The following is a 14,132-nucleotide window of genomic DNA, read 5'->3' as shown; positions in this document are numbered from 1 at the left end:
GGGAGACTGCTGTTAGTGATAGCATTTCTATTAAGTGTATGAATTCCGGGTTCCTGCTGGAATGTCATTGCCCTTACGGTTTTCAGTATGAAAAAAAATGAGGCTTAAATAGCACTGCAGAACCTGAATAGATCTGTTATTTGGGGCCAAAGGGGACAGATAAATGTAATTCATTAGATTTTTCATGTACTCAATGGCAGGAGGTAAACTGCTAGTTCCAACTGCTTAAAATTTAAACTTTCTTCTAAGATCCACTGTCCCCACACCTCTCTACTGATCCAAGTCACTAGAAGGACACCTACCCTTCAGAAGGGTAATTCAAATTTCAAGTGACCCTTTATAGAGTTTTTTCTTTCTCCAGTGACTAAAGAAAATTTGGGCAAGTGTGCTCCTGTATTGGAAAACCATAGTAAAAGAAATGAAAAATTAATCCCTTTTTGTGCAGGATAGACTGATATTTCCATAACAATGGTTATTAAAATAATATGACTGGTTTACCCTGGAATGTGTGTATCTCTGTACTACGTACACAAAACAAACAGTGCAGTATTTACATTGCAAGAACTGCTGATGAATATAGTTTTTCTTTTTTGATAAAACAAAGTGTTCTGCATTTTTATTGTGTTTGTAAAGAATTCTGGAAGAGCAACTGATTGCAAAAATTAGCATCACAGGGAACAAGAAGTCACGTGATATAGACACACATTTTCACAGCATTCCAGCTGTAGAGCTGGTGAGAGAACTTTGCAAACAGATTTGGGTATAATAAGGAAATTTGAGTTGCCCACTCTCTAAGCTGAAAAGTGACTACAGGAGCTACTTATGAAAAGGCTGTCCTACACTGTTTGGGGGGGGAACCAATTAAAAAAAAGTTGTGGTAAGATCAAACTGTGGAATCAGGCTGAAGAAGCACAGTCAATACTGTGCTACCAGCAAATATTGTATGTTGAAACTCTTCTTATTTGTTTAACACTTAATATTTTAGTTTTATTTTTCTTAGAATGATATGGGAGGTCAAAGGAGCCTAATAAACAAGTGGACTACTTTTCTGAAAGCCAGGCTTGTGTGTTCGATACCAGGTCCTGAAGGAGCAGACACACATTTTGATGAGCTGCGTAAGTTGTTTTAACTTTAATGGTCTATTTTGACATCAGTATTTCTTGGGGTTTTTTTTTGTTGTTGTTGTTTGTTTGGTTGTTTTTTTGTAGAAGCACTACGTCTTGTTCTGATTTTACTCCTCTTCCAAACAGTGCTGGTAATATCTCTGACTTTTGTCAGAAGTCCCTGCTTACAACTGGAATTAGTCTGATCAGAAATATTTTCACTCCAAAAGCTGGAAAGTGAAAATCTGATTCTTTATTAAAACCAGAGTATCTGCAAATGGACAAACCTCAGCTTATTAGCACAAATTCACATGGCAGAAATTAAAATTCAGACAAAAATAGAGCTTTGTTATATATTTACAAATCTCCCAATTATAAATGGTAGTTGCAGAAATATTCAGTGGATGTTTAATTAAAAAGAAAAGTTTCTTTCCCATTGCAGAAGATATATTCTTACTTTCTACAAGAGATGAGAGAAACCCACTTGTATATGGAGTCTTCACTACAACAAGGTATGTGTTAGGATCATGTTTGCCTCTGGAAACAAATGCTGAAGATCTTACTCAGGCCTTTTATTAAACCCTTCTATTACTAGATCCTGATTCCCGAGAGCAGTGAGAGACTGCCTGAATAAGGCTCGCAATATTGGGGCTGTAGGCACTAAGGACACTATTTTCAGAAAATGAAATAATAAATTAAGTCCCTAAACATTTGTGTGCCTGATTTTTGAGAAAGATTGTAAAAAACAAAAAAAATCTAACAATCAAAATCTTGCTAGTTTCTTTCAACCTCATTTAGTTGAATTTACAAATTTCAATCATATTTATTGAACAATCAATAGTTACTATTCCAGACAAACCATTGTTGTGAAACATTATTTCTGTAAGCAACAACTTAGCATCAGCTGTTTCTTAGTATCAAAACCCACTATGCTCTAAAGTGATGTTTCAGTGTTTTTGTAGACAGGAGTTAATGGAAGAATAATCCGTCTTTATCTCAAGGGGATAGATTAATTAATGAATGAACCTCTCAGCTGCAGTAATGAGGCGCTCTATATAGAATTGTCAGAAATGAAATAAGTAATTCTTTCTTTTGTCTCTAGAACCTTTGAGTTAAGAGTAAATTATAAAGACTAGCCAAATGCTGGACAATATTAGTACAATGAAGAATTGCCAAGGCACTCCTGAACTCAGAAGCAGCCACCACAGTGGCTCCATAGAATATATAACCACATAAAATATTTAAAATTTAATGAAAAGTTGCATAATGAATGTAATGGCATATGAAGTAACTGAAGTACATGCCACTCAACAACCTGACATGGTGTTCTTTGGAAAACTGAACTGTTTGGGGTTTTTTTTGTTTGCTTGTTGTTTTTTTTTTTTTTTAGAAAAAATACATTAAAAAAAGGAAAAAAGACAGGAAAAGAAATAAATGTTTATTTCTATCTCTTTTTATTGTCTGTCCAATGCAACTTGTAATTTTCAGGCACATCACCTGTAATACCACTAATATAGTGACTACCAGATGTGAACACAATGTAAAGGAATGTCCTTCATTTGCAGAAAATTCTAATCAAAATAGCTAATTAATGATTGCTGGAAACTGTCAGCCACTAGAAAAAATGACAGTCTGTCAAGTCCCAAAGGCTAAGTCCAGATTTCAACAGAGCAAAGCTTTAAACTGTAATGACAGTGACATTAAATATCTGTGGTTATCAGACCTGTACACATTGTCATTTAGCACCACTTATATCAAATCTCAGGTGTAGGATAGATCCAAACCCCATCAGACTCTATAGAATTAATTCATTCACTGGATGGGGCACACACTGAAGAGGTGTTTACAACATGGTTATCAATCCATCTTCTTTTTCAGCTCTGTCTTCAAGGGCTCTGCAGTTTGTGTGTACAGCATGGCAGATATCAGAGCTGTTTTCAATGGCCCTTATGCTCACAAAGAGAGCGTGGATCATCGGTGGGTACAATACGAAGGCCGCATACCGTATCCCAGACCTGGTACAGTAAGTGTCTCCTTAATTACATACTTCTATTTTTAGCCAAAAGCAATCATACTTCACACCCCTCCCCAGATTGGTAATTTATATTTTCCATTCAGGATGTTTCAAATAATACTCTCAACCCTTTCCCTTCTGTTGACAGCTTCTACCTACCCCGTAGGTATATAAATATACGTTTTTCCATGTCTGAGATAACATTGTGTCCAGACTGTCTATTTCCTGATTGTCTCTCATATTGTGCTCTCCTACTGTACAGCTGTATTTCTATCTGTTGGGATCACTTCTGAGGCATCAACACTTCATAAAAAGCTGAAGGCATTTCTTTATGGAGTATTAAGTTATGATGAGGTATTTTATTTGAAGTCTTGTATTTCTGTTATCTTTGTGTCTGTTAAAATCCTGTTCCTTGAGATATGGTCATTGATTCTGTGTGTTTGTGCACGTGTTGTGTTTTGCAGTGAAGTAAGGAGTTAGTTGCTGGAGATTTTATGTGATGAAAGATAAGTGATAGGAAGAAAAGAGATATTTAATATCTGGAAACACTTCTAAATCTCAGTCTTTAAATGTTACAGATCTTCAGATGTAACAATCAGGCCAAAATGAAGAGGAAAATGTTGAAAGAGTTATTAAAGAATTATTCCCCCACTTCTGTCTTGGTATTAAATTTGGAAAAGAATTGACCTACATTACAGCTGAGGAAGAATATAGTATTCCCAAAAATGCGTCTACTTAAAAAAAGTCATCACAACTTTGAGCAACTCTTCATATGTAGAATGTTAAAGAGCAATGATTTAAGAGTAAGATAGATATTATCCAGGATATCTTTACATTATTTTGGTCAGGTATTCAGTGAACTGGTACTAGTCAGCTGTTTAAATCCAGCGAAGCACTGAGCTACTGAGGTTGGACTGCTGCTGGTGCCTGGCCTAGGAGCCATCTGGGTGTTTCTGCACTATTTCTCTGACATCAGCACTGCCGTAACTTTTGCTTCAAGCCACATTATCTAGCTTATTTAGTTCTTTTCACACATTTCGTTGTGTGTCTGGGTTTTCTTCATCGTCCTTCCAATGGACCCAATTGCATGGTCCAAGCCCGTGATGTTTGCTGCACTGGGTGGTCCCAGGCTTCTGCAGGTCAGGCCCTGAGCTCTCATTCCCTCCTCTCAACTGCAGGTGAGTCGCAGAGGGCAGCTTTCTTTATAAAGACAAAGGCAGCTCCAGAAATTGATTTTGCCTGCCTAGGATCTGTGCTGTTGGAGCAAATGCACTCCTAATTTAGATATTTCAGGCACTCTAGGCTTATGCATCACTCTCTCATTCAAAATATATGGTGTCCCCAGAAAAGTAGATTACTTTTTTTTTTTTTTTTTCCCCCTAAGCATGTGCAACTCCATTACTGGTTAAGAAGAGCAGACGCATTTAGTTTTAAGTACAAAAATGGTGCCAGTGAGAACAATAGCAAGTCCCATGGCATCTAAAAAGATTAAAATAACTCTCTTGAGAAACTCAGAGTGCCCCATAAGGATGAAGACTCTGCACAGATAGACGGGTCATAAGCTCATTGCATTTTTGAGTGTATTAGCCATCACGTGGTTGAGCTGGGATTCACAAGGAAGGAAACATGTCATGCTGAAGCATGTCAATGTTGATCTTTATCACTGATTTGAATATCCATGCTTGCAAGTTTTTTAAAAGTTGGAAAGTTTAAAGCTAAATGGTTATTTTCCATAACCACCCCTTAACTCTCCAACTGCTTTCTTTAAGCACCTGATAACAGTTGTGAGAAAATGGTCTCAAAAATCCTGAGGACCTTATACTACATGGATTTCTGTAGGAGTGTCTGACCAAGGACTGAAAGGGGAAGTGGATTTTACTGAAGAAATCTCTCGGAAGAAAGATATCTGTAATATTTGCTATGTAGATAAGGTAAATATAGTGCTGCATAGTTATTTATCTTTTGTCTTAGTGAGCTGGACTACTCTCAGACTTCAACATAGTTCAGCTCAGTTTAATACAGGGTATCCAAATAAGTAGATTCATGCCATGCTCTTATCTTATAATGGTCTATGCCAAACCTCTGGATATGAACAAATTTAGGCTGGGACCCGAAAAAGCCGCACAGTGCTCAAAGGCAGGGAAAAGAAGCAGCGTGCTACACCCCTGCAAACACTGCAGTGCGAACACCGACATGTTCTTCCTTAAAGATTAATTTCATCATTTCTTGACAGCTGTGGGGTGGTTCAGGAATGTTCAGAACAAAGCCAACAGGGATAATCTATCCTTTTTTAAGTTACTAGAACATTTTTGAAATTTAAGCTCTACCTAAATGTTGCCTACAGTTAGCATAGCCAGCACTGCACTGATTGTATATTTCTTATGCTTTAAGTTACTGGCAAAGTCTAAAAATGGCTATACTAGGAAATGTGTTTCCTTTGATGTTTGGCTTTGAGAGAAGCATTGACTTCCTTTAAGCATTTACACAGAAGCAGGAGACTGCTTACCCTAATTTAACTTTCTGTTCAGCTGCCTTTATCTCCTAAGTAAATAAAGCTGTTCGCTATGGAGGCTGTGACCACTTTGATATTGAAATTTTGACAAAATGCTTCCTGTGGCAATTTGTGTCAGAGATAAACTCCCAACATGACGATGATATCATGCCTTCGCAATGCCGGGCAGGCGGGAGGCAGGAACCCCTGCCTGCACAGGGTCCCGGCTCTGCGGCGGGGTCCGCCTGCCCTCTGCCGTCCTTGGAACACCCCGAACAGGGGGACTGGGCATCTCCAGCACGCTCCACACCATTGAGTCTGCAAAATGTATAGCTCTTTTAACTTCTCCTGGTGGTGCTAAAGAGCAAGTGGAAATAATGGGAATTAAACAGAGGCAAGGCTTCAAATCTATTTCAGTTTTGAAGCTGAAAAGAAAAAGAGACAGTAAAACCATGCAGCAGGCAACCCCACCACAAAGGGCGGTCTGAAAACCAAGGGAGCTTCTGCTCTGTCTTCTTTAGCTGTTCAAAAATTGGACTTGTATGTCGGCAGCTGTCCCCAGATAACAAATCCAGTTTTCTTCCAGTCTCTTAGGGTTTCATCCAGGAAATTATCCATCGATAAAGAAATCATCAAGGACTTTCCTTAAAGTGTGCTCTGTATTCTGAGACAGTTTGCATAATGCCCTCCCAGTAGTCACAGAAGGCATTTGAACAAGATTTTCAGTGAATTAGGAAGAAAAAGCCCAAACATTTCTAGTCTAATTATTTAGCTATAAACATTGTGGTAACAGAGCAACTCACAGTGCCCATTTGGAAATTCTGATGGGATACGAAAGAGTCATCCTTATTTCGTTGATGGTGAGTAAATGTCATTCAGGTCAGATTTTTAGAGAAGTGTCAGTGTTTAAATATGCAGATTAACACTTAGTCTAATCAGCTGCAGTACCTAGGACTCTAACTTCTGTCCGAGGCAATACCAAATATTTTTGATGGATCTGGGTTTTTTTTGCTAACTGACTTGCCAAAAGTTTAAAACAAAGCTCTGGATCAGCAAAGTAAGATTCCAGCAGGCTAATTCACTTCTTAGCTACAAGAAGAAACAGTCCAGAATGTTGCTTTTGTCCATTTGAAGAGTTTTGTGTCTCACCTCTTCCCCACTTTAGATCTGAATATGGCCCTGAGCTCTTTAATTCTTTGTGTATTTTTTTTAAAAACGAGTTCCCTTACAAGCCCTCAGCTTCTCCTGTGATCTTTTCTATCTTTTTATTTCCGTATTGCTTTTTCTCCCTTTCTTCAGTGAAACCCTTTCCTTTGTTTCTTTTGCTAATCCAGTGCACAGGCAGATTGAGATGTGTTGTCCATCCCATGGGGACTTGGCTGAGCCACAGAGAAATACTGTCTGCCAAGAAACCTCCCCCTGTCCACCCGTCTGGTTAGTTTTGCTGCTTTAATAAGTGTGTTCATAAAACACTGAGGGTTGCACAGGTTTCCCTTGTTATTTTTAGGCTTATCTTCCTCTTTCACCTGATCTTTTATGGGATAGACTGCATTCATTGCTTCTCCTATTTCTCTCTCCTTTGATCTCTCCACTGTAAATGGGGCTGCTTAATTAAGTGAAATGTTTCACTTTCTGTTTTGGGTTTTTTTTCCTTAGAACACCTCCTCCACCTCCTCTTACTTACCAACCTGTTTTCCCCAACATGAATCACCTTTCAATTTCTTTCGAAACTGCGAACACAGTCACCTTTCCCACTGGCAGAGGTCGGCAGAGAATTGCAAAGTGCCACCTGAGAAGTCAAGTTCAGTCACCTCGCTGGTCTCAGCCCAGTTAGCCTCAGATTAATGCTCGCTTATGTCAGCCTTTTCTATCAGCAACACAAGTGTGTTAAATAGAAAAGTGATACAAAGCACTCAATACAAACACTGGAACAGAGTAGAACAGATCTTGCACATCCAGTGGGAGGCAAACTCTATCTTAAAAAACAAATATGGAGGCTTCAATTTATTTGTAGGGAATTTTTTGTTTGTTTTGTTTGTGCTTTGTGTGGCAGGCGTGGTGTGAGGTTGATTGCATTTAAAATGTGTGCTGTTTGTCTCCTGCAGAACCTGACTCGTTTCCCTCTCCCTTGCCCTCTTCCAAGCTTGCTCTGAGTAGCTGCAAGGTTAGAGTGAAAGTCTCCCTACTGAGTGTCTGGTCCTTCTGGCACAACCCATCCACCCTGTAGAGAAGCACTAAGGGTTTTTGCGGGCATGTCCAAATGCAAAATGTGCAGCTCTGATCAGACTACAGAGAAGAAGCCACATGGTCTTTAAGCCGCTCAGGAACTCAGGTTTCATCTTCAGAATGGCTTATGGTTGAATCTCCAGTGACACATAACTGCCTAAGCCCTGAGAGTCATCTCTCATCTGTCATCTAATCCACAGAAGATCATAAGCCTATACATACCCCATTTTCTAAAGTACTTGCTGGCATCTTGGAAGCTCACACCAGTCCTTAGTGTTACATCTTAACCCCTCAGGATTCAGACTTTGCATTTCTCTATAAACTCTACAAATAAAGTTCAACGTGTTGGGTGTGTGGGAGGTCCCCGTTTAACACAGAGGTGACTAGTTGAAGGTAGTTCTTCTGTTTCTCTGCTTTTTGCTTAACAGAGCAGTGATAAGGGAACTTATTTAGAGCTTGGAAGACTTTACACTGCATTGTAGGATCATGCTGATTGCAAGGCCGTGTCTCCTTGCTGGTTAAATATTCATTCCCTGAGAGCCTGGGAGGAGACGACTATGTGGTTAATTCTTTCCCTCTGAGGGAAGGTCTGGTGCTCCAATTCCTACTACACTTAACATAAAATAGAGAGCTTTTCAGAGAAAAATAGATCCTCTCCCTTCCTGGTTAACATCTAAGCTACATTCTTACAACTTTTGGCTAAGCTGAGAGGTAATTATCCCATGAAAAGTGAAACACCTTCAGCAGGAAGGAGTTAGGAGCTCCCAGGATGGCTCTGGTCCACATGTCTGGAATGGAGGGACACCCAGGGGGGAAGCCCAGGCTAAGACATCTAATTCCGTGATATGGGAGAGATGTAAGAAATATTTCACTCCTTAAAGTCTCCCACTGACTACTGCAGCTGCTCCCAAGACAGTGACTTGCTGGTGTGATGCTTAGTTCTCCTTGTGAAATGCATAAAATTCCCAGCCTGGACATTGCAAAATCCGCCAAGCAGGTGCCTGCTGCACTCAATATTATCAAGTCCCTGTTGTGTATCATCTAGCCTGTGGGTGTTTGAGTCTCATTGTTAAGTGGGTCTAAGGCTCAATGTGACATGTCACTTTTAAACTGCGATTTTCAGCACACTTGAAATAGAAACCCTTTTGAAGCTCACAGGGAACACCATTCTGTTTTAAAATTATCAGTAGACAATAACACTGCTGAACTCAAGACGCATCATTAAATGAAAAGGATATTTTTTTACATACCTTATATCTAGGTTCCCAAATAATTGTCACAATTTTAATAAGTGTTAGATCCAGCAGCTCTTACTGACTTCACTGGATGGTATGAAGCTCTACACATTTGGCAAATTGGAGGTTTATTTAGGAGCCTAACTTCTGGCAGCAGCTTTTGAAAATCTTGGCCAGGGTTCCCACATAACGTTAACACAGTCACACCGTCTGTCTCAGTATTGTGTGAGATCTACACATCCAATGTTCTGCTAAACTGCAAATTTAATAAAACAAGTGAAAAAAGAGAAAAGCTTACATATGCTCAGTGTTGCTAAGTCCGTGTGTACTTGCTTTTATTTGAGAAATATTAGACCTAATTTACCACCTCCTGATTACCTTTGGATACAAGTAAAAGGTGGGTGAATAAAAAGGCATCTTTGCAGATCATCTGGGATTAGGTCTTTGTCCAGGGTGATTATTGTAAAATTGAGCTCACAAAGGCGGCACTGGAAAAACTTTACATAACTATTGAACTGATTCTTTAAAAGTTGTGTGCCACAGTTTATACAGCAGTTGACTAGAGATGCCCTTAGCACTTCTGTTTCTGTTGTTTTTTTTTTCCTTTTTTTTTTTTTAACTTTTCATTTCTTTATATATACATTCGTATCAAGTTATCACTCACAACAGTGAAGGCCTAAGCAACCTCAGAAGAATAAATTATATGGTGAATAAGTTTCTTGCAGGATTCTTATCTAGCAGTACTAATTTAGCTAATTTAATGTGATTTGTTTTTCTTGATGCCAGCTATCTAGAAAAAAAGCATCAAATCTGAGCTAGTTGTTTAGACTTCTCTATCAGAAAGAGACGGGCACCTCCTCTATGCAGTTCACTCATAGCCAAGAGAAGAATCTATGTCAGATGAGATGAATCCCACCCTGTTGCAAAAGCAGAAGATGCTGAGATACCACAATGATGGTGTTATAAAAAATTTTATGGAGCCAGATTCTTTTGTAGTCCACATGAAACAGTAGGTCAGAGTAATTCAACCTACTCCTGTGACATTTGATATAAATGCAAATCTCTTATTGTCTCCAGTGGGAGATTTTGCATATCTGAGACAGCATCTGGTGCTGATGATGTGAATAAATGTCCTTGTGAACTGGGCAGAGAACACCGATATTGTTATCATGAGACATGCATCAGGATGTGAACTCACATTTTCAGAGGTGAAAGGCTGCTTCACTCACCCACTTGGCCATGCCGTCTTTATCATCGTACATCCTATTGATTGCTATGAAAGGAAGCACAAGCCTACAGGAATTGTTCTGCAACCATGGGTGGACACAGCTTTAAATAGCTGTCTGAGGACTTTGCCAAAGGATGGCCAAAATGATTTTTTCATTCCCCTGTTCCATCCATCATGCCACCATGAGTGATACCTCTGGAAATAGCTCCCTTCGCCAAGCATAACAGGGTCACACCTGCCCAGCTGTTCTTGGTGGTCATGCTGTCTTAGGATGGGATCCAAAGCCCACTGAAAGGCTTGTTGACTCAAGCGGATCTTTGGATCAGACCCTTCATCCTTGTTTCTAGTAAATTAGCTGTGCAAACTGGCAGAGATTTCCCTATATCATGCATGGTAGGGTTTGGGCCTTTGGGATTACTGTAACAACTTTATAGTTCCGTACTGGTAGACATTTTATCCTAGTGGTTTTTAGTAAGTGATGTCATCACTCTCATCTTCCTCTGTTGATGCATTTTTGGCAAATATCTAGGACATCTTTAGGACCTGTGGGGCTACTCCCATTTTTCACATAGAAATGGGCTTCTGGGATTGAGCTGTGAATAGGTGAGCAATCGGCGAATTTCCAGAAGATGTGGACTGTGACTCAGAGTAGCAAGTGAGAGCATGAGCCACAGAAAATGCACATATAAGGGAAAATCAACCTCTAGTACTCAGTGAGGGGGAAGAGAGTTATTGCATAGAAGTGAAGAAGTGAATTTACTTCTTGTCCTATATAGACTAAATTGAGGCAAAATTTTGATCCAAAGGCAATTAAAGCATATGTTTTTCTATTTTGGATTCCAACAAACAGCCACTGTAAAGATAAATATGTTTTTGAAATCAGTAGGGTTTTTGAGGTCTGATTCTGCTATAAGTGGCAAAGACTCAGACCTTGGTTGGTCTAAAGGTAAGAAGAAATGTTCATTTCTGAAGTACTGCCCGTGTAGCAAGTGTGCACGTGACTTGGTTTCTGTATAGTTATTGTGCTGTCTGAATCTTTTCTCCTGTATTATGGTTCACTTTATTTCTTTACCACAAAGTCTAAAATTTAAATTGTCTCTTTTTTTTTTTTTTTGTCCCACTCTTTCTGTAGTGTCTTTTGCTATATAGTACAAACCCATGCATTTCTTTGTGAAATTATTTGACTGAGATTGCTGTCTTCAAAAATCAAGCTGCTACAGCTCACCTCAATCATATAACCTTGCAAAGACTTTAATTTTTGAAAGCACAGCAGAAAATAGAACATGGGAGATCATACTCAGTAAGCCAGAGGGTGAAGTTCTTACAGAAATGCTAGCATAAAACCCCTAGGGAAAACTCACTGCAATATGTGTTTCCAACTGAACTATTTTTTCAATACTACTTTCCTCTTCTTCTTTTTCACTTGTATTAAAATGCATTTTCAAGGGATGTCCTTTAAGCAGTTACCACAGGACAATAATACAAACCCATCTTGGTTTCCTTGTCAGTTCTTTCACAGCCTTACTTAAAAGTGTATATTGAAACAAAATGACTGAATATGGGATGGAATAGATCTTAATGCAAATTGGCACAGGTTTACTGTCCATGGAGAAATTTTCAAAATTGATTAGGTGATTCAGGAGCCTAAGCCCTATTTTCAGTAAACAATTTCAGAGCCTTTATGAAGATAAGGACACACAGCCTTAACTTTTACGGATTGAAACAACGCTAAGCAAGTGACACACAAAATCTGTTAGGTCTCTAAATAGCCATAAAAATCAGTTTAAGCAAGGACTGGAAATAGGTTGCAGTCTCTTAATTCACTCAGGCTACATCTCTACTAAATAAAAGCAGAGGTCAGGTTCAAGCGCAGACCCACAGTCATGGTTTAATGCTAGCACAGGCTTTGCCATAGTTTATACATGCTCCAACTGGTACCTTCCCAGGCAATGCTGTGGCAATGTTTGGGGTCTAAGGTAGGCCAGGAACTGCCCCCAACAGGCATTTTCAGATGTGGCTGTAGATGTGGCTGTAGAACATCATCTGGTCTGTGCTTCACTGTCTTTTTCTGTTTCTGAATACACAGGTAATCTCTGATACTTCTGAAAAAGTTATCCTCAGTCAGAAATTTTTGTTCAACTAGTTGCTATTGTCTTTGCATTTAGGGTATTTATAGAGGTGCATGTTCACGTAGAACTGTATATGATGATGTAATTCTGCATTGTATTATCTGTATTTACTGCCTGGAGAATTCCTCCTTAGGCATGGGTACACAATACCTGTACCCACTGGGAGACACTACATTCCCTTTCTAGCTGTGTGCACCCCTCAGCCCAGGCAGAGAAAGGGCAGTGGAAAGCCAAGGAAGAAAAACATCCAGGCTGGTCCTCAACCCAAGGGGACAAATTCACTGCTAGCAGCTGAAGTTGTGGCTCCTGTAAGAAGGGAGTTTGCCAGCAATGGAGGAGGGACACGCTCAGCCTTTGGCACTGTGTGTGTTGTTCCTAATGCAAACGTTTTGGATAATGCCAAACCTTACATAGTGGAACAAATCCTGACCGCAAGCCCTTAACTGGCACCAGAGATTGAACATGTGTCAAACTGGGTATTTGGGAATGTGAACTAATGTGTTCTCCATTGAAATTAGCCATGAAGGAGGACTGTAGAGCAACTTCACCGCAAATCTTAACTTTCTCCTGGCAGACTACAAAGGCATTATTTAATCACATTTCTTTCTTCACAGGCTGTGTTATGGCTCCACCTGGCAGGAAACACAGGGATTACTTAGTTAAAAATAGTGTTAAAATAGAAGCAGCCAACAGTTTGTATGCAAAAGGATATCACCAACTGGAATAGTGTTTCCAGTTGCTTATTATTGTCCAGGATTTGTAGTGCCTCAGTAACATCTAGATGCCTCCAGTTTCAAAAGAGAAGCTTTCTCAGAATCAGATTAGAAACTAAGTGTTAAACAAGCTATAGGAAAGAGATAAAAACAACTATGGGAAGGAAAGCACAGATAGGTGAGCATGAGAGATGGTGGGTCACCAGCATGACTGACCTTGCAAGTATGTTCCTGGGCTCACCCTGAAAGGCATAGAAGAGAAAAAATTGAAGGAGGTTGAAGATGTAGGTTTGTGGGTGATCTTCAAGCAATATGTGTGAAAGACAACTTACTTTGTGTAGGCCAAAGAAACAACTGAATTGATTAGTCTATCACTATGGGTCAAACAGGGGTGAGAGCCAACCTCAACAGTAAATGAATTACACTGGGGAAGCGTCTGAGGGAGTGGTCTGGACCAGAATAGGATAAGACTGTGCTGTTCAAAGCCAGAAAAAAGGATGCTGCAGCAGCTGAGCCATGGGCCTGGGCAGGAGTTCCAGCTATGTGGATGAGTAAGGAAAGTCACTTCTAAGAAATAAGAAGCTACAGGGATCATTTGGCATGTGGAGAATCTGTCTTTATTAGAATAAAATTAAACAAGAGGTGTAGGATGTCCTGTTCACTACAAAGTTATGGACTCTGATTGAAGGTAATATACAGGGAAAAGATAGATGTGGGTGTTTCAGCCTGGAAAAATGAACATGGTTAAAGCATTTATTAGGGGCCTTCTGCCACAGTAACTCTGAGCGAATCTGCCCAGACAAATCAAGCCATTAGTTTAACATCAAGGCGTGCTGGTGAGGATCTTGCCCAGTTCTGGCTCACTGCATCAAAGAGGGCAGAAACTCAGTCTCGCTAAGAGGAGCAGAAATATAAAAAGCAGAAAAACTTTGGTCTGTAAGATCCTGCACTTTAATTACTTGAGGTTATCTCATGATAGCCACCGGAGGGCAC

The 14,132-nt window shown here is 39.6% G+C and overlaps 1 protein-coding gene across 1 annotated transcript in view; it reads left to right on the top strand.

The window, feature by feature from the left end:
- SEMA3D (sema domain, immunoglobulin domain (Ig), short basic domain, secreted, (semaphorin) 3D) overlaps positions 1-14,132 on the top strand; it is a 98,890-nt gene that overhangs the window by 60,976 nt on the left and 23,782 nt on the right. The window contains exons 8-10 of the mRNA XM_009882931.1: positions 1,001-1,115; positions 1,546-1,615; positions 2,982-3,126. Coding sequence (XP_009881233.1) covers positions 1,001-1,115; positions 1,546-1,615; positions 2,982-3,126 — 330 coding nt within the window. The remainder of the gene's footprint in view (positions 1-1,000; positions 1,116-1,545; positions 1,616-2,981; positions 3,127-14,132) is intronic.

Source organism: Charadrius vociferus, unplaced genomic scaffold, assembly GCF_000708025.1.
Source record: "Charadrius vociferus isolate BGI_N301 unplaced genomic scaffold, ASM70802v2 scaffold32, whole genome shotgun sequence".
NCBI classification, from domain to species: Eukaryota; Metazoa; Chordata; class Aves; order Charadriiformes; family Charadriidae; genus Charadrius; species Charadrius vociferus.
This window is presented reverse-complemented; position numbering and strand designations above follow the sequence as displayed.